The sequence below is a fragment of the Eleutherodactylus coqui genome, chromosome 12, assembly GCF_035609145.1.
Source record: "Eleutherodactylus coqui strain aEleCoq1 chromosome 12, aEleCoq1.hap1, whole genome shotgun sequence".
In the NCBI taxonomy this organism is placed as follows: domain Eukaryota; kingdom Metazoa; phylum Chordata; class Amphibia; order Anura; family Eleutherodactylidae; genus Eleutherodactylus; species Eleutherodactylus coqui.
The window spans coordinates 24,890,301-24,917,783 of record NC_089848.1 but is presented as its reverse complement, the minus strand read 5'-3'; the positions used below and the strand labels follow the sequence as shown (position 1 = coordinate 24,917,783).

Sequence of the window (27,483 nt, the reverse complement as noted above, 5' to 3'; positions counted from 1 at the left end):
TGATACGGGGGGCATGGAGGCTCTAGTACCCTGTTGGGTCACCTCTAGCTTGGATACAAGATGTGATACGGGGGGCGTGGAGGCTCTAGTACCCTGTTGGGCCGCCTCTAGCTTTAATACAGGTGGGCATGGAGGCTCTAGTACCCTGTTGGGCTGCCTCTAGCTTGTATACAGGTGGGCATGGAGGCTCTGATACCCTGTTGTACCGCCTCTAGCTTGGATACAAGATGTGATATTGACAGGCATGCAGGCTCTAGTACCCTGGTGGCCGCCTCTAGCTTGGATACAAGATGTGATACAGGTGGGCATGGAGGTATACAGGTTCTGTATGGTATCCTGCAGCATATCAGACCTCATTTGCTGTAACTGAGCCTCTAGTTCGTGCAATCTCATAGGTTCTCGAACATGGCGTCTCAAATAGTCCCATACATGTCCTATTGGCAATAAACCTAGCGACTGGTCAGCCATGGAAGTGTGACAATGTTGTGAGGGGCTCCTGTGACCCCTTGTGTGTGCAGCCGAGCATTATCCTGCTGCCTTTTGGAAGCCGCCATGAGAGGAACACATGTGGCTGCAGGATGTCCTGAACATATCGCTGAGCTGTCATTGTCCCTCCTACCACTACTAGGGTTGAGAGACTGTTGTATGCGATGCCCCCAGACCACCACACCAGCTGGGGGCAGTGTGCCGCTCCACAGCAAAGGCAGGATTGAGACGCTCACCCCGAGGTCTCCAGACATGAACACGGCCCTGAGCCCGACACCTGGTGTGCCCTCATACATCCACTGGTCCCAACACCACCTAACAGTCTGATCAGACGTTCCTCTCTACTGGTGGTCTGTAGGGGGCGTCCTGAGCCCGGTCACCCTGTGTGCCCTCACACATCCACTGGTCCCAACACCTCCTAACAGTCTGGTCAGACGCTCCTCTCTACTGGTGGTCTGTAGGGGGCGTCCTGAGCCCGGTCACCTTGTGTGCCCTCATACATCCACTGGTGCAAACACCACCTAGCAGTCTGCACAAATGCTCCTCTCTACTGGTGGTCTGTAGGGGGCGTCCTGAGCCCGGTCACCTTGTGTGCCCTCACACATCCACTGGTCCCAACACCTCCTAACAGTCTGGTCAGACGCTCCTCTCTACTGGTGGTCTGTAGGGGGCGTCCTGAGCCCGGTCACCTTGTGTGCCCTCACACATCCACTGGTCCCAACACCTCCTAACAGTTTGGTCAGACGCTCCTCTCTACTGGTGGTCTGTAGGGGGCGTCCTGAGCCCGGTCACCTTGTGTGCCCTCACACATCCACTGGTCCCAACACCTCCTAACAGTCTGGTCAGACGCTCCTCTCTAGTGGTGGTCTGTAGGGGGTGTCCTGAGCCCGGTCAACTTGTGTGCCCTAATGCATCCACTGGTTCCAACACCTCCTAACAGTCTGGTCAGAAGGGCAAGTGGGAACAATTTGTCGATACGGCAATCCATTAAATGCCTTTACGGTTTGCTGCTAGACTGTAAATATATGGCCTAATTTTACTGTAAGATCTCATGGAATCATAGAATAGTAGAGTTGGAAGAGACCTCCAGGGTCATCGGGTCCAACCCCCTGCTCAGTGCAGTGTCACTAAACCATCCCAGACAGATGTCTGTCCAGCCTTTGTTTGAACACTTCCATTAAAGGAGAACTCCCCACCTCCCGTGGTAACCTGTTCCACTCATTGATCCCCTCACTGTCCAATATCTAATCTGTGTCTCCTCCCTTTCAGTTTCATCCCATTGCTTCTAGTCTTTCCTTGTGCAGATGAGAATAGGGCTGATCCCTCTGCACTGTGACAACCCCTCAGATATTTGTAGACCCCTAATAAGTTTCCCCTCAGCCTTCTCTTCTGCAAGATAAACATTCCCAGATACTTTAACCGTTCCTCATAGGACATGATTTACAGACCGCTCACCATCTTCCCCCGTTATAGCGATCATGTGGCCAAATTCACTACAGTGATGGAGCTGAAATGTTCTGTAGATGCTTCAGACTTCCCACATAAGACAAGTTGGGTATTAGGAGGACCGATCTGTGTCTCAGCATTCCTCCATGCATGCAGATGTAGCCTTTAGATCAGTATTGCTTGTGAGGTGTTTCGTGGGTCAGGAACGCTATGTTTTCTCCTTAGGGAGAGCTCCTAGCAGGTGAGTGAGGAGACTTATAAGGCCATTCATGCTCCTCTGGGTAATATGCGAATAAGGGAGATGGAACAATACCTCTGCAGCACCACCCATAGGTGGCACTGCAGAGGTATTGTTCCATCTCCCTTATTTGCATGTTTATAGTGAAGTGCACTGGAGACGAAGATCATGTCCTCTGAGTGAAAATAAGATCTCTATTACCCTCATCCATCCATCCGGTGTGACTGGAATGCGTTTTCTTTTAGCAAACATTTGGACCATCGTAGGAGTCTCCAAATTGTATCTGCAGATTTTCAGGACCCTCCCAGAATGGAGCAGGTGGGAGAATTGTTTATCCTCCGGGTGTAGTCCTGAGTATGTACAGCAGTCCTTGCCCTGCGCTCATGGAAGGATCATCTGTGTTTAGCATTCGGTCTATAAAAAATCAAAGTAGCAATGGAAGCGTTCTAACTCCCCCATAATCTCCCCCCTGTATCCTCGCCTCCTTGTTTAGCTCCACACTGAGGGTTTTGCTGCTTGGGGTTTATTTTGGAGTTACATTAACTTTTATTTTGTCTTTCTCTTCTAGGACCGTCCGACTCGGACAATTTTACGCATAACCTCAGGGGGGTTATTCCTCGGAGTTTTGAATATTTGTTTTTTCTAATCAATCGGGAAAAAGAGAAGGCATGTATACTTCTATATACGGTTTAATATGGGTGAAGCGCAAGCTCTATGTGATGGTGATATACAGGTAGCATTACTTTAACCTCTTCCCGACGTGCAGCGTACAAGTATGGAACACGTCTTGTCTGTGTGACTCAGACTCGGGTGACAGCTGACACCCACTGTATGAATCCTGATCGCTGCTGCTATTCCTTTAAATGCTGCTGTCAGTTCTGTCTTATGGTGGCATTTAAATGCCCTAATCAGCATTCGGGGAGCCTGAGCGATTGGGTTGTGGGGTGCTGTTTGGTTGTCGTGACAGTCTAGAGGGTTGCCATGATTGTCTACCAAGGTGTGTCTGCCTTGATGGACTGAATGTCAGAATGCGGTATATTGCAGTACTCTAGTATTGCATTATATTGTACAGTATGACCCATCAAACTATTGCAAATAAGTTCCCGATGTGCACTGAAAAAATGTATGTATTAAATATTCGCAAACAAACTTGAAAAAACTTTTGCCAGTCACAAAATAAAATTTTTTTTTCTCACCCTTTACCCAAGGAAAAATTGAGTGAAAAGCAATCAAAAGTTGTATTTACCCCAAAATGGTATTAATAAAAAACTACAGATCACTGCATTAAAAAATAAGCCTTCAGACAACCTGATTAACAAAAAGCTATTCAGGCCAAAAGATGACGACAAATGAAATATCTTTTTTTTTTTAAATTGCTTTAAGTCCTAATACATAGAAAAACCTATAAATGTAGTATTGGCGTAATCGTACTAACCCACAGAATAAAGAGAAGGCGTCATTTATACTGCGTTGTGAAATGTCATAAAACCCAGCGATTTCCAGAAATCGGCAGCTGCATTTTTTACGTTTAACCCAACTTGAAGATTTTTTTTTTTAAAGTTTACCGTTCGATTATATGGTGCGTTAAGAAAATGAGGAAATGAAAAGGGGCTTCTGCTGGAGGGGGTTAATTAGTGAAAGATCAAGGTAGCCATTACAGCGTTTGATATCTGAGTACGACTTCCCTTTTGTGAGAAGCAATCAGATTGGGCCTTATGCAGATGGCCGTCTTTTCCGTCCATATGCTGTCCATGTCTTTCATGGGCAAGACCATTATAGCCTATAACGTTATACAGGCGGACCAATAGTATCCCCAGAACCTGTGTGCACAGTCCCCGAAGATAGGACACCCAATGTCCGGAGCGGGTGGCACGTGGCTGTCGGCATGCGGTCTAATGCAAGAACAATGACTGCCATGACTTAGAACGGCGATCCTGTTATGTATGTTGGATTTGTTACAGGAAATGCCAGGAAACACTAATAAGGATTTTGTTGCTTTTTCAGGCTGGAGACGGGAAAAGCTTCTTGTGCAAATGCTCTTTTATTGAAATCTACAATGAACAGATCTTCGACTTGCTGGACTCTGCATCTACCGGCCTGTGTCTCAGGGAGCACATTAAGAAAGGGGTGTTTGTGGTGGGAGCCGTGGAACAGGTGATCACCTCCGCTGCCGAGGCCTACCAGGTATGTCGAGAAGAGGAACAAAGCAGGGGCCCAATCCTTATACATTATGTAGAGATCCAGCTCCTTAAAGGGAACCTGTCACCTCCGCACAGCAACGTAAACTGTTATAGTGCTGTTGGGAGACGTGACCAGGAGCCGGGGTCTTGTAGTAGTTATATTCACCCGTGATACACTGGTGGTCCCCCTTTGAAGCTCACGAGCGGCACAAAAATCTGACTCTTCGGGGTCCCGTGCACGCGCTCTCTCTGCACTTGTATAAAAGTCATAGTTTCGTGCTGCACACGGGGACAGGGGAGGATCACAAGTGAGTATAAAGCATCCCCCGGCTCCCTGTGACGCCCCCTCACAGCACCATAGCTTTATGGTATTATGGGAATATACTAGGTTCCCTTTAAGGGCATATTTACATGGTGGTTTTAATTTTTCAGTTTTGAAAATTGGACCATTATTTTTTTGTGCAATTTTCACATGATTTTTATGCATTTTTTTCCTTGTAATTTTTCATCGACTTTGAACCCAATTTTTACACATGTCGAAAAAAATAAAATGAGCTCTGCACACTTTTTTACGTTTTCCATGGTTACGTGCAATAAAAACTGATTGCAATCACATCAAACAAGTGCAAACACACCCATAGACTTAAATGGGCAGTTGTCGTCCAAAAATCGCAACAAAATAAAGCGTGCTGCAATTTATAAACTTTTTTTCCCTCTCGGACTGTCCGACCAAAAAAATCCCATGTGAATATAACCACTTACAGTAATATGCTTCCATCAGTCCAGTGTTTACGGACAAAATCCGAGGAAAAGTCGTTCATGTGAAGATACCCTAAGGCTCGGTTCACACAGGACGAATTTCCAGCGGAATTCTCGCAGATTGGCTGCACCGAAAATCCACAAGGATTCCACTGGAAAAGCGCAACTGCGGGTTTTGAAGCGGCTTCGCCACCTGCATCTCCGCTGCAGCCATCTCTCAGCATAGAGGGGAGAGAGGCCGTTGCGGGGAGAAAAAAAAATTGACATGCTGTGTCTTTGTTTTCCGCACCGCATGGCCGTTTCCGCACGGCTTGGCCGCAGCATGTGGACGACATTTTTGCAACATCTCGTCCACTTTGCTGTCTTCCCGGGATCAGGAGCAGTTTGTGGAATTGCCGTGCAGACAATCCGCATGGCAATTCCTCAGCAAATCCCTCCCGTTTGAACCCAGCCTTAGAAATACTTTTTCCCTCCGACATCATGACAGCATACACCTGGAGGTTGCTCACCTGCTGACCTGATGGGACAGGAAGAGGCAGAACATAAAAGGCACCTCCCCTCCACCAAACACCAGTGCTTTTCCTGTCCCTTCAGGGCAGCAGAGCTCCAGCGATGCTGTCCCATGCTGGAGGTTCCAGGACTTACCGGTGAGCGGCGGCATCTCTTCTGCCAGCCCCGGTTGCCCCAGTGGGAAGTACCTCATCTGGGTGCGAACCGGGGACTGCGTGGGCCTGGGTCCAAGGACGGACTTTCCGGCACCACCGCGGCCGTCAACCAGGCGGCGGCCGCCATCTCTGGGTCCCGGCTGTAGCGGGCGGAACACAGGGAGTGTGACCCCAGATGTTCCGCAAGAGGGCATGGCCTCGATGGAGCACACAGGGGGCGCGGCTTGGCGCCAGATTCAAAATTTAAAGCCCCTGCACCAGGAGAAGTCGGCTGGTGTTTTTTATTTTCACGCTGGGAATCGATTCTAAGGACAGGAATGGATCCCACAAGCGCAGGATGTCGGCCAAGAGAGGACCCAGAGAATCTCCAAACTGTAAGTGGTCCTGTGGGCCAACCTACAGACACCTGCACTACACTTCCCTTACTAACAGAGCTCTCCCTTGTCATGTACGACAGGGATACTCAAACCAAGGGAGGCTAGGAGGAGAAGTAAAAAGCGTCCAGTATGTTTAGCAAAACTTGACGACTCCTATTCTAAAACATTATGCGCTTCCTGCTCAGCGAAAATTCTGCAGGAAGAAAAATCTCCCTCCATGTCTGAAATCCAGTCGGTTGTCCGTGAAGAAACAGAGTCCTACCTCTCGGACCTCCAACCAGGGCCCTTAGGGGCCACAAGAAGGTCTGCTCTGGCAGTGTTCAAGTCCGACTCTGACATGGCGGAAGAATTCGATCTTGAAGATCTTGGAAGTGTCGCAGGTGGAGAAAAAATATCTCGTGTTCGAAAAAACGCTAACAGGGAAACGTTGCACTGTGCAGGATGTCATGTTGCGAGTCAGCTTCCACAACGTAAATCTACATTCCCTGTAAACGCCACACTTAAACAATTGATCCTTAATGATTGGAATTGTGTGGATCAAGCTCCGTTAAGTCACTAGGGCTTAGATCCTCACTCCACTGGCGGTTGTCCTCAGACAACCTTTCAATGGGGACCCCGCGATAATGGATGCCAGCACCAAAGGGTGAGGGGTCACCTTTGAAGGTGGCCATATACAGGGTACATAGGACCCTCATGAGAGATCCAGGTTATCTAACGTTAGAGAACGTAATGAGGTTTGGGAAACGCAACGTAGCCTGCAAACCGTTTAGGGATGAAGCATGTGAGGATCTTCTCCAATAACATGATGGCAGTGCCACTCATTCGCCACCAGGGTACCACCAGGAATCCTCTACTTCAGCATTTGGCGGGAAGGTTCCTTCAATGGGCGGAACTCACAACTAAGTTACTGTCGGCCTTCCGTATAAAAGGAGCCGAGAATTCAGTTGCGGGCTTTCTAAGCAGGAAGAAAGTGGATGCAGGAGAGTGGGGACTCCATCCCGAAGTGTTTAGCCTACTCGGGACAAATAGGGGTACCCGAAATAGTTTTGTTTGCGTGAAGCGCAAATACCAAGTGCCGTCTTCTCTTTTCCCGAGACTCGGAGAAACAAGCCTTAGGCACGGGCGCCCCCTCTCACCCCTGGGTTTGGGACTTAGCTTACGCTTTTTCCCCTTGACCCCTGATTCCGCTCCTCCTAAGAAAATTACTGCGTCCAAGGCTGTCAGTAACGTTGTTAGCGCCTTATCGGCCCAAAAGACCTTGGTTTCCTCTCCTGAGATCTGTCAGTGGGAGAGCCTCTCCATCTTCTGTCAAGACTGGACCTATTGCTGCAGGGTCCTCTCCTCTACCCGGAGGTTCACAAGTTCAGGCTTACAGCCTGGATCTTGAACGGGTAAAATTCTTAGAAAAGGGTCTATCATCTAACAGGGTTTCCACTAATTGTGAGAGCCTTATGCCCTCGACGGAAAAGATTTATTCCAAAGTCGGGAAAAAATTCTCAGAATGGATGGATCAGACATCCAATCAGACATTCGTAAAAATTTTACATTTCGTCCAGGCAGGCCCGGATAAGGGTTGAGTCCAGATTCCCTCAAAGCCCAAGTAGTGGCTTTGAGGGCATTCTTTGATCTCGCGCTTGCTGAGCACAGGGGGATCAGGAAACTTCCTAGAAGGGCGAATAGACTGCAATGATTCATAAGGCTGATGGTGCCCCCCCCTGGGATCTGACTATAGTCCTTCAGGCCTTCTGCGATTCCCCCATTTGAACCTATTAGAAACCTATCCATCGCCTTGCTGACGTACAAGGTAGCCCACCTTGTGGCAGTTATGTCAGCTATGTGCGTGGGTGAAATCCAGGCCCTTTCGCAAAGGGCCCCTATATAGGACTATGCACCCTGATGAGATCGTATTCTCCTTAGACCCTTCCCTCCAACCCAAAGTCTTGTCAGACTTCCACAGAGGCCAGCCAATTGTCATTCCAGCCTTTGTCTAAATTTAAAAAAATTAAAAGGAGCAGAGGCTCCATAATCTTGACGTTAAGAGCTGCATTATCGTACCTTGAGGCAACGGAAAGTTGCTGAAAGACTGACAAACTTTCGTTCAGTTTCAGGGGCAGGCCAAAGGGAAGGCTACTTCTAGAGATTCAATAGCCAGGTGGCTCAGAAGAGCCATCCAGGAGGCTTACAAGGCCAGGGGCATTCCTCCCCCAGAAGGTTTGAAAGCCCACTCTACTTGGGCGGTGGCATTTTCCTGGGCAGAAAGAGCGCACGCCTCAATCGAACAGATTTGTAACGCAGCCACGTGGACTTCTGGCCATACATTTATTAAACCTTACAGGCTGGACATTAAAATCTAGTGAGGATGCAACCTTCGTGAGGAAGGTGCTTCAAGCAGTAATCCCTCCCTAAAAAAGCCCATGCCAGTTATTTGGTATTCCTCCAGGTGTATGCTGTCATGATGTCGGAGGGAAAACGGGAATTTTTCTTACCGATAATTCCCTTTCTTGAAGGCATCATGACAGCATACGGGCTTTCCCCCCCCCCTACCGACACGGTTACCCTTGTTTGTTTAACACATAAGGTAATGTGTATGCTTATGATTTCTTTGTCTAAGGTGTGTGGTGCCAATAAACACACCTTCTGGTTAGGTATACGGTCACTGTGGTTATTTGGAACGCACTGGTGTTTGGTGGAGGGGAGGTTCCTTTTATGTTCTGTCTCTTCCTGTCCCATCAGGTCAGCAGGTGAGCAACCTCCAGGTGTATGCTGTCATGATGCCTTCAAGAAAGGGAATTATCGTTAAGAAAAATTCCCGTTTTCTCGGCAATCCACAGGAAGATGAGACGTTTCTACAAATAATTGGTACACCTAGTTAATGGTGAATGACTGATACTGAGGAGACCGCTCTATTAAGAGGCATCTGCCGCATGGCGAGAGACGGACGTTGCTTTCGCAGTGCAGTTTTCTCTGCGTCTCCAAAAAACGTCAGAATACGCCAATTTACTTTAGTGGTTCCTTGCACTGTCCATAATTGGTCAGTAAAAAGTACGGGCAGCACATGGACAGATTATACACCAGCGTGAATGGGCCCTTATGGTTCCTATAGAAATGTGGTGGTTTCTGTGTTTACAGTTTTGTGATATTCTTGACACTGCCTCATTTTATATTTTTTAAGGTTCTTTCTACCGGTTGGCGCAACAGACGCGTGGCCTCGACTTCAATGAACAGGGAGTCTTCACGATCACACGCCGTATTCACAGTCTTTATCGAATCCATGGAAAAGATCAATGAGATTGTTAACATTAGATCTTCACAACTGAATCTTGTGGATCTCGCAGGATCAGAGAGACAAAAAGACACCCATACAGAAGGCATCAGGCTTAAGGTTGGCAGCTTAGTAATTACAGTATGGGGGTATGTTCAGATGGAAGGATTACTGCTCTGAAAATCATTCAAGCGAAACTGAACAATAACTATTCAGTTTAACTGCAGCCAGTGGCTGACGAGCGGGGATCATGAGGTTCTTGCTGGTCGTTCGGTTTCAGCCGGCATAAATATCAGCGCCGACTCGTTCACTTATCATGCCGTTAAAACACTGATCACTCATAGGAATGTGAAACGCTCAACGGCCAGTGAGCGAGAACTGAGATTCACAGTAGGAGTTGTGCAGTCTAAACACGCTGCCCGGGCGAACAAGCTGGTGATGCCACCAGCTCATTCCATCGGGAAGCGTGAACCGTCCCGTGTAAAAAGGGCATACATTTTTTGTTTGTTTGTTTATGCTGTGGGATTCCATCTGAGTTTCTGTATGAAATACTGAAAACAGCATTGAGACCGTAACCTTAAGTGGGACTATTTATTTCCGTTCGTTAAAGGGGCACTTATTTGGTGTCATTTTGCAAGGATTCCATTAGTTTATCTGTAAGTATAGACTTTCATAGCTGCTGTGATGTGATAGAATCCTGCAGCGTAGACCCAAACTGGGAGGGCTTCCTAACTGAGTTGTAAACAGATTACTGTACAGGCAAACTACTAACAACGACCTTTCCGTCCGTGAGTGGGTTTGTGAGTGACTTGTATGCTCCGCCCCTGATAACATGACGATTGTCATCAAAGGTCCTTCAACCCCTGTGAGGGAGTTACATGCTCCTCCCCGGATCACTGGATGGTGACATCATCACAGGTCCTGTCCAGCTAGGTGTTCGTTAGTATTCAATAGCAACTGAGGCCGCAGGGGGTTAGTAGTCCGCCCGTAATCTGCACAAGGATGCAGGACCTTTTGAAGAAATCACCGTCATATGATCAGAACTGCTGCGCTGTTTCTGATCCCTGTTGTATGGGACTGCTCCACCAGAAACACTGGTACTATAATGTCCTAATAATTACTAGTAATAGTAGTAACCGGTGTTGTGTGGGCCCAGGTTTCCCACAACTGAAGTATTCTGTTTTACCAGGTTATTTTATGGAATGAGGCATTAAAGGGGTTGTCCCGCGCCGAAACGGGTTTTTTTTTTTTTTTAAACCCCCCCCCCCCCCGTTCGGCGCGAGACAACCCCGATGCAGGGAAGTAAAGAAAGTTTACCGGAGCGCTTACCTTAATCCCCGCGCTCCGGTGACTTCAATACTTACCGCTGAAGATGGCCGCCGGGATCCTCTGTCTTCGTGGACCGCAGCTCTTCTGTGCGGTCCACTGCCGATTCCAGCCTCCTGATTGGCTGGAATCGGCACGTGACGGGGCGGAGCTACACGGAGCCGCTCTCTGGCACGAGCGGCTCCATAGAAGACTGCTGAAGACCCGGACTGCGCAAGCGCGGCTAATTTGGCCATCGGAGGCCAAAAATTAGTCGGCACCATGGAGACGAGGACGCCAGCAACGGAGCAGGTAAGTAAAAAACTTTTTATAACTTCTGTATGGCTCATAATTAATGCACAATGTACATTACAAAGTGCATTATTATGGCCATACAGAAGTGTATAGACCCACTTGCTGCCTCGGGACAACCCCTTTAACCCTTTCCAATCCCCTGTCTGACGTCTGAAGACATTCTGATTGAAGGCTGTACAGCTCCGAAGTCAGAAGATGTCCGGCAGGGTATTCTTACTGTATATTACTGGCCGCTCTGTTGTTGTGGGCCTCTCCAGCATGTCACATACTGCAGTACTGGCTCTAGCCAGCAGATGGCACCATTGTATAATGGCGGAAAGAGAGAGCCCCCTAGGAAACCCTGAATCTAAAATTGGATTGCAAAGGGTTAAAATAATCCCTGTTGGACTTTACATCCTTCGTTCTCATCCATCTTGTTTTGTCCCATTGACCTCAGTGGTAAAAAGGCAGGATCATACTAGAACACTTTGATGCAATGTTATTCTATCTGTCATGAATGACGACGAGTTTCTGAATGTTACTGGTAAACAAACCACATCCGGAGGGGAGGATGGACTGATGTCATGGTGGCCTTTTACAGAGTTTCTCTTGTATTTTATGCTGTACATTCCTTGCGGAATTTCTTGAATTGTTGAGGGATGAGCTTTATACTTGTCTGTCTTTCTTCTAGGAAGCCGGTAGCATTAACCGATCCTTGAGCTGCCTGGGTCAGGTGATAACGGCTCTGGTAGACGTGGCTAATGGCAGACAAAGGCATATCTGCTACAGAGATTCCAAGCTCACCTTCTTGCTGCGGGTATGTATCCACTGACTTACACAAACATTTCATATAAAGCTCAGAGGTGTTAGTCATTAATGGCAGCATCCTAAAGCGCTTTTAACCCCCTCCTGTCCACAGAAGAACTGAAATATTTCATTTCTGATATGCAGATTTAATTTTTCTTTTTTGACAGGACTCGCTTGGAGGGAATGCAAAAACTTACATTATTGCAAATATTCATCCCGGATCCAAGAGTTTTGGGGAAACCTTATCAACCCTTCAATTTGCGCAGAGGGCAAAGCTCATTAAGAACAAGGTAACAACTAGTATTGCTCATCTTGATCAGCCAAAGATTTTAAGCTGGTTAGCCGAACCAATTTTTTGGCAAAAATCGCAGAACAATTGTATTTCTCCAAATGTCTAGATGCCCTGCTGATGTCACCACTGGAGTCCGCCATCTTGTATATGGGCAGCAGTTTTATTAGATGCCTGCATCACATGACCTAGCCATATATAACCTAGGTACAGTGTAACCAGCGGACGTTTTGCAGTTGAGCGCAGGGCAGAGAAGCTGCATTACGTTTATATACCTATATACCATGTGGTCTGTTATGAGGGACAGAGGATATATTGCTGCTGGGTGTGAAAGCTTGTAAACCAGCAAAGAACTTAAGCAGAGTTCTTTTAGAGGAAGCAGCGAAAGTTGCATCACATTTGTATGCTTATATAAAACGTGGTCTGCACACCGGGAGAGGGGATATTTTTGCTGCTGTCAATGTATATAACAGCAAAGCAGGCAGACAAAATAAGTTTTTTGCTACGGGGAAAATTGCAGTTTTGTTCGTGGCATCATGCAAAGTTGCCAGTTCGTCCACTATGGATTTGCAGACCTTACGCAGCTAGCAGTGGAGTTTGGGGAATTCAATTACGCTGCGCTGAACATGGACAGCTCACAAAAATACAAGCTAACCTTCTGTTCTCACATATTGTGCCTCCCTGGGACTGCGGCTTATTTAAATGTTCCTTTTTTTTTTCTTGCAAATGTAAAATAAAAAATAAACACAAATGGGGAAACTGTAAATACACACAGTGTGTGTCAGCGACCTCAGATGTCTTTCAAAGTTGCCAGTCTGCCCACTACGAAGCGTTTGCAGACCTCTTAGGCAGCTAGCAGTGGTTTTTTTTGGAAACTACGAAGCTAGCTGATAATTTATATAAAAATACAAAGTGAACCCAAAAAGGAAAGAAAACCTGAAGAAAACAAAGGGCAGGAGACATGGAGGAGGTGGTAGAGGATGGGCCAAGCTGGCACTTCAAGCAGCTCCCACTAAAGAAACAGCTCCACGTTGTGCAGGAGGTGAGGCAAGCCCGTCACTATTCCTTAGAAGTAGTTCTACCTGTGTGTTACATCCACGGCACGCAGAACACGTCATACAGTGGGTGACGCAGCAGCAAGTACTGCTAACTCCTCTTCATCCTAGTAGCAGGCACACAGCAGTCAGTCTGCGCCAGTCGGCCTTGAGCATCCCTCCGTGGAAATGGAGGTGGTAGCTCCCGGTGCTCACTGTAAGAGTCTACTCAGGAGGAGCAGGACGACAACGAAGAGGAACAGCAGATGGACAAGAATGAAGTACTCAATCTAATAGTCATAGTAGCTTGCAGGTGGAGGAGTAGAAAGGTGGATGTCGCAGGGCAGAGAGTAGGGTGTCACAGAAAAACCAAGTGCCACCACCCTCAGATACTACTAGTCGCATCAGGCCCACATCCAGTTCTCCTCTCAGGACTTCTAATACCTGGGCATTTTTTGAAACCGCAAATGGTGACAGAAGAGCGGTCATCTGTAAGATCTGGAGTAAGTGTTTAAAATGTGGCAAGAACAACCTCAACACCACATGTATGAAATCACATAAACTCCCAACACCCGCTGCCTTGGAGAGTCCCTCTGGACCAGAGAACAAAGAGTCATCCTCATCCTGCTCACCCTTCCGCTGCTGTAGCTCCTCTTCCTCCACCTCCCACCGTGTTCATGCAATAGCCTCTGAGTGCAGAGGGGTAGTTTTGTGTAGGGGAAAATCGTTCAGAAAATGTCTTTGGCTTATATTTTTAACTTTTGAACCCAAGAACAAATTCATAGTTAAAGGGGTTGTCTCGCGAAAGCAAGTGGGGTTAAGCACTTCTGTATGGTCATATTAATGCACTTTGTAATATACATCGTGCATTACTATGAGCCATGCAGAAGTTATTCACTTACCTTCCCTGCGCTGGCGTCCTCGTCTCCATGGCTCCGTCTAACTTCAGCGTCTAATCGCCCGATTAGACGCGCTTGCGCAAAAGGGTCTTCTGCCTTCGGGTCTGTCCGGCAGCAGCGGCGTTCTGGCTCCGCCCCCTTCTACGCGGCATTGCGTAGCTCCGCCCCATCACGTGTGCCGATTCCAGCCTCCTGATTGGCTGGAATCGGCACATGTAACGGAGTGGAGCTACGCGATGACGCGTAGAAGGGGGCGGAGCCAGAACGCCGCTCGTGCCAGACCAAGCAGAAGGCAAAAGACCCTTCTGCGCAAGCGCGTCTAATCGGGCGATTAGACGCTGAAGTTAGACGGAGCCATGGAGACGAGGACGCCAGCGCAGGGAAGGTAAGTGAATAACTTCTGCATGGCTCATAGTAATGCACGATGTACATTACAAAGTGCATTAATATGGCCATACAGAAGTGTATAACCCCACTTGCTTTCGCGAGACAACCCCTTTAATGATTTGTATTCCTATTATGTTAGATATGCTATTATGCTTAAAGTACCATCTATTCCGGCGTATAAGGCGACCTTTTAACCCCGAAAAATCTGCTCTGCAGTCTGGGGTAGTCTTATACGCCGGCTATACAAAAAAAGTGTCCAAAGAAAAAAAAGACAGGGCTGCCCTTTATCTCCGGCCCTATTTGCCATAGCCATTGAGGCATTGGTGATCCGGCTGAGAAGCGCCCCCAGCGTGACTGGTATTAAATGGACAGACCTTGAAAGCAAATTAGGACTATATGCAGATGATACAATCCTATTTCTATCGAACCCATCAAACTCCTTTGCCCAAGCTATGACACATATAGATAGATTTTCCAACTTCTCCGGGCTATATGTTAACTGGTCCAAATCAACAATCCTTTACACAGAAACTGGCCCAAAAAATGATCCTTGTGTCGCAAGATATGGACTAAAACCGGTCTCAACATTTAAATACCTGGGGGTGATTATGTCACATGACCACAACAACACAATAGCAGATAATATAAACCCACTATTAGAGAACATAAAACATAAACTGAAGCGATGGGCTAAGTTACCGCTCTCCGTAGCTGGGCACATAAATCTCATCAAAATGGCCATCCAACCCAAATGTTTGTACATACTACAACACATGCCAGTGAGCGTCCCTAAACACTTCTTCAAGTCTTTAAACTCCCTAATTATAACATTCATATGGAACTCCTCCCGCTCCAAATTGAGCCTAGCAACCTTACAAAGACCCAAAGAACAAGCTGGAATGGCCCTCCCGGACCTCCGGCTCTATTACCTGGCAGGGCAACTGAGAAACATCCGATCCTGGGTCTTAGATAAAGAACTGCCTATAGCAGATAAACAACTTGTGAAACAAGTGACAGGAAACAGCCTATTGGGCCTTTTGGAATTCCCAGAATGCACCAAAACTACCGACCTAATCCCGCTTCATAAACTAGCTCTGTGTGTGGAAGGAAGTAAAGACACTGCAGAGATACCAAGATGTGGTGCCAGAACTCCCCCTCTGGAACAACCCTGGTCTCACCGCACTACAGTCAGTTCCAGACCCACAGTACTGGACCGCTCTGGGGGTATACACACTAAAAGACATATATACAGACGAAACACTCCCCACATTCACGCAACTACATGACAGGTTACAGGCCCCGCATCTCCAACTATTTAGATTTTTCCAACTAAGACACGCACTGAACTCTCATTTCCCACCCACCTCGACCCGCATATCCAAGTTTCCCACAATTGGCGTCCTTAAGTCCCAGGGGCCCAAAGGATTAATATCGGCCCTATACACACACCTCCTTTCAGCCAAAATAAGCCTCAACCCCCTCCCAACATACGATAAATGGAAACTTGCCATCCCATCTCTTACACCTGAGGAATGGCAGGACATCTCCGAATCCCACCTGTCAGTTTCCCCGGCCGTAAACCATAAACTAATTCAGCTATATATTATACATCAAGCCTACCTTACTCCCAACCGTCTACATAAAATGCGTAATACCTCCTCGGATTCCTGTCAGACTGAAGGCGGATTTCTGGCATTTAATGTGGGAATGCCCTCTCGTCAATGAGTTCTGGTCAAAAGTGATAGACCTCATAAACTTACTTTTACGGCCCCCATTATCTATCGACTTGGACCCTAAGGTGGCGCTCTTTAGCCTGCTGGAGGAGGAGGTGCGGCCATACTATACTCGCGTCTTCCTGGAAAAGACGCTATTCCTGGCCCGCAAAGTGATAGCCATGAATTGGATGGCGATAGAAACCCCCCTCAGTCCCACACTGGATCCAAACTGTAAATACTGTAGCCTCATATGAAGAAATCATATATCAAAATAGAGGCTGCCCGACTAAATTTCAAAAAGTATGGGGAGCTTGGATGGACTCCCACTCAACTTTGCTTACGGTATGAACCCTAAGCCTGAACTACACTAACCCCTCCTCTCCCTCCCCACCATCTCACCCCCCCCCCCCTCCCTATGGACAAGCGCTTGGAACTTGTAATTTTCCCTTACCAGGATCAAGAATAAGGAAGAACAGCATTGTATTGTTTTAAAAGTTTATTGTTGCAAATAATCAAGAAATTTAAGAAATACAGTAACATAAAGTATGTGCCAACCTAACTATAACTATGATTGTACCCATATTACTACCGTGTTTCCCCGATAGTAAGACACCCCCGATTGTAAGACGTATCGGGGGTTTCAGGGGGGTCGGCCAATGTAAGCCGTACCCCGAAAGTAAGACATATGTCTTACTTTCGGGGAAACACGGGGGTATTGCCGCCTCCCTCTCATCTAGCTGCGCCCCGCCTCCTGCCCACTTCCGCGCCGCCCCCCCCCCCCCCCTCCATACGGCACCGCGTCTGCCGCCTTTGGCCTCATGTCCACGGGGAAAATCAGATCCGCTGCAGATTCTCCATGGAGAATCTGCAGTGGGTCCCTCCTGCCCCGCGGTCATGAGCGCTGAAAATAGGAATAAATCAGAATTAACTTACCTCTCACACGCTCCGGATACTTCCTTCGCTGCGGCGTCATCTTCTCTCGTCGCGGCCAGATCTTCTTTCTTCGGCTCGGCGGATGTGCATGATGACGTCGGTGACGTGCCCCGCGCATGCGCCGGGCCGAAGCAAAATGATCCGGCCGCGACTGAGAGAAGATGGCGCCGCGGCGAAGAGAAGAACCGGAGCGTGTGAGTACAATCTGATTTTTGTGTCCCGCGGATCCGGACGGCTTCCATAGGCTTCAATAGAAGCCCGCGGGAGCCCCGCATGAAAATGGAGCATGGTCCAGATTTTTTCATGCTCCATTTTCCAATATAAGACATACCCCGAAAGTAAGACATAGTGGGGCTTTTGGGGATAAAAAGAAAGTAAGACACTGTCTTACTTTCGGGGAAACACGGTATGTACCAAGCAAATTTCTTTTCTCTCATTCTGTATTTCATGAGTTGACTATTAATAAAAAAAAGAATTAAAAAAAAAAAAAAAGCCATACTCAGCTCCCCCGGCGTTCTGCGGCGCTGCTGTAGGCGGTCTCTCCCTCCTCGTCCCCGATAGAGCATTGCTTTCTGGATGCGGGGCTTGAAATCCCCGCCTCCAGAAAGCTAATGCTGTGTTTGGCAAACTCACGCTGCGTCAGCCAATCACAGCCATTCAATGTCGTATTCCCGGCATATAAGGCGACAGTTGGGGGGTCGCTCTATACGCCCAGTCGCCTTATACGCCGGAATATACGGTACTGTTCATGTGTTGCTTAGAATGTATGGTTAAAGGGAAGCTATCAGGTCTGCAGAGATCAAACTATAGTGGCACACACTCGGTGATCAGCTGTACCTCGGGCCGTCATACTACTGTAAAAACTATGGATGGTCCATTCTCAGGATTGGCCATCAAAATGATAAACTGACCAGGGTCCACCAACCAAGACCTCCGGAGATCAGTTCTGCGTTGATTTCTGCAGTAGACAGCTCTGATCCCAATGTATTGACCAGCTTTGGTATTACATGCAAAGAAGTGCATGGGAACTTAGGCCGCCTGCAGACGAGCGGGTCGGATCCGGCGGCGAGAATTCTCGCCGCGGGACCCGACCCGAGCGCCTGCAGGGATGAGCGCGTACTCACCCGCGCCCGGCGGCCCCGGCTCTTTCATGTGCCGGCTGCCGGGCAGCCGGCGCATGCGCAGACCGGAGCCGCCGGCTGCGTGAGTGACGTTTCTGTGCGAGGCTCTGCGAGCCCCGCACAAAAATAGGATATGCCGCGGTTTGTTTGCCGCGTGACATTTCGCGCGGCCAAACCGCGGCCGTCTGCATAGGACGCCGTATATTGGCCGGGCGTGAAAACCCAGCCGATATATGGTCGTGTGAATGCATCCTTAGGAAAACATAACTTGTCCTGCAATAAACAAAGCCTCACATGGCAGCTGATGGAAAAATAAAAGCTGTGGTTTTTTTTTTGGTTTTTTTTTAAAGCGGACATTAAAAAATTTATATGAAAAATTGCTTCTACAGGAAGGGGTTAAAGGGAAACTCTGCTAGCTGGAGTTTCCCATTTTGTTTATCAGGAAGCATTTAAACCTGAAGGCTCATTCACACAGGCGGATTTTCTGTCCATATTTAGTTGGTCATTTTATGCTGACTGAATACAGGAAGCGTAGGTTCTGATGCACGTGTGGTGGCCTTGTCGTGGCCCGTCAGCTTACGTGTTTTGGCCTAAATGCAATCTTACACCCGCATTTATCAGTGTGTGTTTTTGCATGCAGTGTGCTATGGGGGATGCTGAGGGAGCCCAGGATGCTCTGACAGTGTGGCACACTGTGGTAATACAGGGCAATCCACTGCTTTGCCAGTATCAGTTCATATGTGTAGACTATGCTATCTGCCGTCACCCCTCCCCTAATCTTGGGCTGAGCTGGGTGGCTGCATATTAGTCGGCACTGAACATTTAGATCTCTCATATTGCAATCTGGCTTTCTGCCTTCTACTAGGGCACATGGTGATTGGGCTGCCCTGCAGTATCAGGTGATGCATATTTGGCTTCTTTTTCTGTGAGTTATGTCTTTGTGTGTGTTTTTCTCCCAGCTTTGTGATTTCATTGAGTTAAATTGGTGTATCCAGAAATGCGTGTTTTGGGGGGTTTTTGTAAACACGGGGGGGGTCTTTTCTGCCGGCAGTGACAGTACTGACATCACTTGGGCTCATTTGCGCACAGTAAAAACAGATGACACCGATGTAAACAAATGCATGTAACGCACACAGGGAAAACTGTGTACCTTTTGCAGGCCAAAGCTGCATATGTCTGTGAATGAGCCCTTAGGGCTCATGTCCACGGGCAAAATATGATTTAAGATCCGCAGCGGATCTCCCGCATGCGGATCCGCATCCCATAGGGATGCATTGACCACCCGCGGGTAGATAAATAGCCGCGGATCGTCAATAAAAGTGATTTTAAAAAAAATGGAGCATGGAAAAATCTGGACCATGCTCCATTTTCGTGCGGGTCTCCCGCGGGGACGGCTCCCGCGGGCTTCTATTGAAGCCTATGGAAGCCGTCCGGATCCGCGGGAGACCTAAAATAGGAATTTAAAGTATTTACCATCCGTAGCGGACCGGGAAGGTCTCCTCTTCCTCACGGCCGCATCTTCCTTGCTTCGGCTCGGCGGATGTGCCCGGCGCATGCGCGCGGCACGTCGACGACGTGCCGCCGGCGTGAGGAATTCATCCGCCGGCCGAAAAAGAAGATCCGACCGTGAGGAACAGCTGACCTTCCCCGCCCGCGCCGGATAGGTAAATGCTTTTAAATTCTTATTTTCGGCGCTCATGTCCGCGGGGCAGGAGGGACCCGCTGCAGATTCTACATGTAGAATCTGCAGCGGATCTTATTTTCCCTGTGGACATGAGGCCTTAATCTAAATGTAACATGAGGGGTTTTTTTGCACCAAACATTTAATGAATAAGTTTAAGTTGTTGCTGGGGGGACAAACCTTTGCAGTCCGGATATTGTCTGTAAATGGCCTATTCGGATGTAGCGGTCATTCATAAATCCATCGCACCTACTGAAAAGACTACAACTGCTTGGAATGACAAAATGAAGGTGTTTTTATAAAAATGTCACAAGTAACCATTTGGCCCAAATGTCACCTCCTGCGGTCCTCGGGCCCCTTGTAAGCTAGGAGATGTTGATACATGTGACAAATTGATGTGACCCACATAGTAAAAGCGTTGCATCCAGGGCATGCCGAGTTCAAAGAGCAGATAAGTTGTTTAGTTCTTCCTGGCGCTGTGACTCAATCATCCAGCAGATTTGTGTCCGGTCCTTTTCTGGAGTTAATCCTAATTTCATGTCATTTAACACCTCCAGGCTGTAGTTAATGAAGACACCCAGGGGAATGTGAGTCAGCTGCAAGCAGAGGTGAAGAAGCTGAAGGAACAGCTTTCTCAGCTCCTTTCCGGACACATGCCACAGGATATTTCAATTGCCAGAGGTGAGAAAAGAAATCAAAAGGCTTTCCTATTACCTGCTTAACTCCTTCACCTTCACATTGTGCTCGGCATGGTAATGATGGCTTCTAGCTGTCACTACATAAATAATTTGTCACAGCGACAAATGTCACATTCCCAGGAACTGACACTTTTATTTGACTTTTTAATTAAGTCGGATTTTTTAAAATAATTTTTCAAACTTATTCAGCTGCTTAAAACTTTATCTGACTGGGAGAATCTTCATCTATTTAACTTATTGCAGTGCGGTGGAAATGACCCAAAAGGTGTTCGCCTTCAGAAATCTTTCTGTTACAAGGACTTCACATCAGACCTCTTTAGGTGACAGGTCAACAGATCATTTTGGCTTGATTTGTATATTGGGGTAGAAAGCGTGAACAGAGAAGTGTAGGGATTACCCATAAAATATGGATTGCAGATCTGGCATCTGATTGGTCTGAAGTGTTGTCGCCCCCCCCCCCCTCCCCCCAAAAATATTTTACAGCTAGGGAGAGTTTTGCATTTCACCTTGTAATTCTTCATTAAGGATAAGGAATTATTAATTATTTTAACAATGATTATTACTAACCAATGGCCCAAAGAGATTTACCGTTGGTTATGACAACATAGTAGGAACTCCAACAGCTTGTACAGTATACTGCAATACTTCAATAGATAGTACTTTTTATTGCCCATTTAAATTATAGATCAGTGATGGCGAACCTTTTAGAGCCCGAGTGCCCAAACTGCAACCCCAAACCCACTTATTTATCGCAAAGTGCCAACACATCAGGGGGAGGGGCTTATCACAACGTACGATTTGACCCCCATCGTTCTAAAAAGGACAGGGCCGCTTCAAAATAAACGGCGTGTAGATTCTGACTGCTTTTTGGACGCGGAAATACTGCAGAATGTCCTCAGCGGAAATTTCTGTGGAGCATTTACGCATCCGAAAAGCAGTCAAAATCTGCACGTTGTCTATTTTGAAACAACCCTGCCCATTTTCGCCACATGTAAACATACCCCAGCGAAAATAGTGACCCCCCCCCCCCCCCCCCCCATCCTAGCAGTCCCAGCAATAAGTGATCACCCCAGTATCACAGTGACACCACCCCATAGCGCCCCCAGTAGCACAGGGACACCCCATAGCCGCCCCTCAGTAGCACAGTGACACCCCCCCCTCCCGGCCCCCCAGTAGCGCAGGTACACCCCAACCCCCCTCGCAGCAGCCCTGCATTACCCCCCCCCCCCCCCCCCCCCCCCCCCAAGACCCACGTACTTACCCCGTCATCCTGCCCGGCGCGCCCTCCTCCCCCTGCTCTCGCAGAACCAAGTAGGAGATGTCGGGGGAGGGGGGGTGGGAATCCAGGCTGCACACTGACGTCAGTGTGGCCTGGATGCATATTAACTTTTTCTTCCCCACTTCTGCCCTAATCAGCAATTCCAGCAACCTGATTGGTTGTTTGGGTTGACTGATTTACCAAACAACCAATCAGGTTGCTGGAATTGCTGATTAGGGCAGAAGTGGGAAAGAAAGTTAATACGCGGTGGGGATCAGCGCACATAGCAGCGCTGCTTAGTGGATGCCGGCAGGGGAGCCGCGGCCCCTGCCGGTATTCACTAACGTGGTGAGCGTCCGACAGCGACGCGTGCCAGCAGGGAGGGCTCTGCGAGCAGCCTCTGGCACGCGTGCCATGGGTTCGCCACCACTGTTATAGACCATGGCAACTTATCAACATCTAACAATCACATCTCAAAGGGGGAAATGGAGAAGTCCCCTGACAACTCCTTAGATGCCACTGCCCCCTTTTTTTTTAACATAGCTGTCACCGGCTGTATATGGAGGGGACTTGGCTACTGGGCCACTTCATACAACCCCTGGCAACCAGCGATATACTTGTATGTTATAGGCATACAGCACATGAGATTGCATCTTGAAGTGCCCTTGTGGGCCAAAAACGTTGTTTTGGTTTTTTTTAATCCTCAAAGTTCCCCCTTTATGGGAAATTAAAATATAGCATACAATATATCCTTCCAACTGTAGAGGATTGAAAATGACAATAGGAGGGGTCTGATGTAACTACAGACGCCCCAAAGTGGAATCCAGAGGTGTAGAGTCAAGGAAATGTTTTAATATCCCCAGGTAACCTACAGATAGACCTAGTAGGCATACAACGCATTTCGGGATACAACACATACCATTATATATATATTTGTATATTTCTGAAGCTTCCTACAGTTTGTGTTCAGTTACTCGCACCGAAGCACTTAGAAGTAATTTCTCATTAAGTGCCAGTGCCTGCTGGCTGTGTTTACAGAGGACGATTATCACCTGAATTAGCGCTTTCTAGGGATAACCCGAGCGATAATTGACCCGTGTAAAGATACCTTTACACTCATTGCTCCCAAGCTCCCCTTCATCTACTGGCTCCGCTGCACACTTGGTCTCAACGCAAACAGCCTCAGGACATTGTGTGCGACATTTCCCAGTGTGTCGGCCTTGATTCTGTTAGATTATTCCAATAGTTAGCTACTAATGAAAAAACCCGCAGTAGGCAGTCCCCCCAAAATCAGCCCATTGCAGTAGCATCTGTGTGTCTGCCCATTTCCAGCAGCCCCGCCCCCCTCCTCTCCTCCACTTTTCATAAACTCCTATAGGCAGCAACTGTAACCTAATCTCTCAGTGGATGAACTTCTGTTCACCAATTTTATAAAAGTAAATGGACAGTGATCAGTGCCGGGGAAGGTTGGGAGAGACCTTTTCTGTAATGAGACAAGACACAAACATTATTTTCTTTGCCCGCACAATTGATTTGTGAAAAAAACTTCAGTTGAGCCAATCGCACACGGGCTGTCTGCAAAATGCCGCAATGTATTCATTTTCGGAGGCAGGTTCCTGCCTCTGATATCAGGCTTTAGTGCGCCCTCACTGATGAGATGCGCTAAACACGGAAAATAGCAGACAGCACTCGAAGATCACAGCACTGGAAAGCGCCACATTCGAGCACATCTCATGAAGTCAATGGAAGCGTTCTATGGCGATTACCGCAGTATTTTGAGCGGAGGTGTGCGTGGCCCTACCCCTTGATGCATGTTTATCCTGATCAGATTCAGAAATATTCGTGATGTTCAGCAATGTTTGTGCCGTGAACTTTTTGTGATTTTACTTTAGTAGGGACCTTTTGCTTCAGATTTGACTCGTGCTTTTTCTGCATTGCTAAGTGTTTGTGCACCCCGCTGCAGGGGTATATCCACAGGAGAAGCATTAAATGTGTGTAACCTTCTATCTAGCACCTTCTGCTGATGAACACTCCGTAGACCACATGAATCACTTCTTAGAAGCAATGCTACTTTTGGAGAATTCGGATGCTGAAAAGAAGGTGAGAGTAACATTTCTTTTCCGTTAGTCATAGGACTCTCTAGACGCAGAGACCGGTCTCTTTGGCCGCCTGCAGACGAGCGGGTCGGATCCGGCGGCGAGAATTCTCGCCGCAGGACCCGACCCGAGCGCCTGCAGGGAGCAGCACGTACTCACCCACGCCCGGTGGCCCCGGCTCTTTCATGTGTCGGCAGCCGGCGCATGCGCAGACCGGAGCCGGCAGCTGGGTGAGTGACGTTTCTGTGCGGGGCTCTGAGAGCCCCACACAGAAATAGAACATGCCGTGGTTTGTTTGCCACGCGAAATTTCGCGCAGCCAAACCGCGGGGGAATCCCACGGGGAATCCTGCCCGTGTGCAGGCGGCCTTTCTTAGATATTAACAAAAGGGTGTTTTCCCCAAATATCCATTTATCAACAAGAGTAAAGGTACCTTTACATGGTACGACTGTCAGGCACATAGGAACAATACTGTCAGTGAATGGAGGTGGAGCAAGATGGAGATCTCTTCTGGCCGCCCGCCTTCATTCACTGCAAACAGGACGTTACTCAAAGATTGAGCGACTCCTCTTTACACTTAGCGAGAAGTCGCTCATTGGACTTTCCATGTCAGTGAGCTAAAATGAAACGACTAGCGACTCCTGAATGACTTTTTGCTCGGTACCTTGTTGGGGGCCATATATGCACGGGCCGACCGTCGCTGATAATTGCTCATTTGGGTGATTATCATCCATGTAAAGCTACCATAAGGCAATGAGGCAGATTTACTAATGCTGTGCAAACCTAGACTAGACGGGTGTAAAATGCACCAGATTTATCATAGTAATTCTGTTAGATGATAAATCTGCCATCCAGTATTTGTGGGTCAGACTGTAATTTTAGTGTGTATTGCCTACACCATAGGGTGCAAAACCTCGAATGTAAAATGAGCCACATGCTTGGCTATACTGGGCCAGTATTCTAGTAAAAAGAAATATAGCGTAGTGGGCTTCCCCTATGCTCTCATTGACTGTAACATGACACGTGATGGTTTCTAAAGTCCATACTGTTCGTAGAGTTCAATGGAGAGTGCCCATTTACTTCTGCTAGTTGAACATGATCACTTGTTTTCACCTTGAAGTATATAAACCACTTGCCGTCAGCATTGGTTGATACACAGAATATTTATTGTACCCAGCCCTTTCAGTTTCAACCTCATTCAGATTTAAAGAAAAACAAGTCTTATCAAGTTTTCTAAGTCTCAAAATTCATTCCAATGCCATCTTTTGAGCGATAATCGCTGCGGGTAAATGTGCCCATCTTTCACTTTTCTGCTGAACGATGATTTTATGTTCGGCGTAAAATCCCTCATTTTGGCAGAAGAGCTGATAGCAGAGACTTCACGCTGTGTTCTCCGCGGGGAGAGCTGATAACATTCTCAGCTGTCACCCCTGTGGCAGAACGAAGGGAATGTACCACCTGCTATTCTCTGAATATAGCTCCCAGCGGCTCACATGCATTAATAAGCTATTAAAGGGGTTGTCCCGCGCCGAAACGGTTTTTTTTTTTTTTCAATAGCCCCCCCGTTCGGCGCGAGACAAACCCGATGCAGGGATAAAAAAAAAAAAAAACAGATAGTACTTACCCGAATCCCCGCGGTCCGGCGTCTTCATACTTACCTTGTGAAGATGGCCGCCGGGATCTTCACCCTCGGTGGACCGCAGGGCTTCTGTGCGGTCCATTGCCGATTCCAGCCTCCTGATTGGCTGGAATCGGCACACGTGACGGGGCGGAGCTACGAGGAGCCGCTCTCCGGCACGAGCGGCCCCATTCAGCAGAGTAGAAGACCGGACTGCGCAAGCGCGTCTAATTGGGCGATTAGACGCTGAAGATTAGACGGCACCATGGAGACGGGGACGCCAGCAACGGAACAGGTAAGTGAATAACTTCTGTATGGCTCATAATTAATGCACGATGTATATTACAAAGTGCATTAAAGGGGTTGTCCCGCGAAAGCAAGTGGGTCTATACACTTCTGTATGGCCATATTAATGCACTTTGTAATGTACATTGTGCATTAAATATGAGCCATACAGAAGTTATAAGAAGTTATTCACTTACCTGCTCCGTTGCTAGCGTCCTCGTCTCCATGGTGCCGTCTAATTTTCAGCGTCTAATCGCTGGATTAGACGCGCTTGCGCAGTCCGGTCTTCTTCTTTTCTAAATGGGGCCGCTCGTGCCGGAGAGCGGCTCCTGGTAGCTCCGCCCCGTCACGTGCCGATTCCAGCCAATCAGGAGGCTGGAATCGGCAATGGACCGCACAGAAGCCCTGCGGTCCACCGAGGGAGAAGATCCCGGCGGCCATCTTCAGCAGGTAAGTAAGAAGTCACCGGAGCGCGGGGATTCAGGTAAGCACTGTCCGGTGTTCTTTTTTAACCTCTGCATTGGGTTTGTCTCGCGCCGAACGGTGGGGCTGTTGGGGAAAAAAAAAACGTTTCGGCGCGGGACAACCCCTTTAATATGGCCATACAGAAGTGCTTACCCCCACTTTGTTTCGCGGGACAACCCCTTTAATTGTCATTAGTACCGATTAGTAGTTTATGCAAAATGATTACTCAAAAGCCATCTTTTGAGCGATCATCTTTGTGTGTAAAGGGGCCCTTAGTTGTAGTGCATAACCATGAAGCCAAGTATCAGTCATATGGTTCTCACCTAGTTTCAGTAATACTAGAACCTCCCTGGTGACATTTTTGTTTTAAAGGGGAGTTTTCTTTTGAAACCATCTTTTCACCTTTGAATTTTAATCGTCAATAAATGTATTCTCTGGCTAACGGGCCTTCGTGTCCGGGGCCCTTCGTGTTCGGGGCCCTACCTCCAGCAGAACGACAATTCCACATGTTTCCCCATAACAAATAATCCGAAACATGTTTGAATTGTTTTTGTTAAAGGGAGTGTCCCACAACAATAGTTCCAGTTAAATCCAGTACAAGTTTATAGAGTTTTGTATTTACACTTATTAAAGTCCATTTCTATTCACACAAATTCCAGAACTAATGTTAGACTCCTGCTGTCTTTTGTGTCCGCCTCAGTACTTGTTCCACTTGCTCAGTCTTGCTTCTCTGCTTCTCTCTGGCCTCATGTCTACAGGCGGGTCGGATTCTGCATGTGGGAGCCTGCAGCGGAGTCCGACCCTACTGGCAGTGGCGTCCGCACATACCTCGCATCTTCTTTCTTTCTCTGTATTGCAGATGGTCCGAATGACTCGCTGTCAGATGTTTGGTTTTTTTTCTAAATCCCCTGCTTTTTCCGCAGATCAGATGGCTTCCATTGATTTCAATGTAAACCGTCTTTGCGGGACTCCCAGTGAAATAAAGCATGTTGTGATTGATTTTTTTTTTTTGATTTTTTTTTTTCCCCCATCTGTTAGAAACTGCAGTTGGTGTCGGCTTATGTACATGAAGAATCATTTTACCATAGCATGCTATGGAGGGTTATTGCTGTAGAATCCAGAGCAGAATGCCCGCTCCGGATTCCGCATCAAAAATCCGCCTGTGGACATTGGGCCTTTCTGCAC

General features: G+C 47.8%; 1 protein-coding gene across 1 annotated transcript in view; it reads left to right on the top strand.

The window, feature by feature from the left end:
* The window catches only part of KIF15 (kinesin family member 15), a 90,735-nt gene that overhangs the window by 15,188 nt on the left and 48,064 nt on the right, over positions 1-27,483 (top strand). Inside the window, exons 6-12 of the mRNA XM_066585129.1 lie at positions 2,739-2,836; positions 4,175-4,354; positions 9,324-9,533; positions 11,704-11,829; positions 11,987-12,109; positions 20,436-20,559; positions 23,846-23,934. Of these exons, the coding sequence (XP_066441226.1) occupies positions 2,739-2,836; positions 4,175-4,354; positions 9,324-9,533; positions 11,704-11,829; positions 11,987-12,109; positions 20,436-20,559; positions 23,846-23,934 (950 nt within the window). The remainder of the gene's footprint in view (positions 1-2,738; positions 2,837-4,174; positions 4,355-9,323; positions 9,534-11,703; positions 11,830-11,986; positions 12,110-20,435; positions 20,560-23,845; positions 23,935-27,483) is intronic.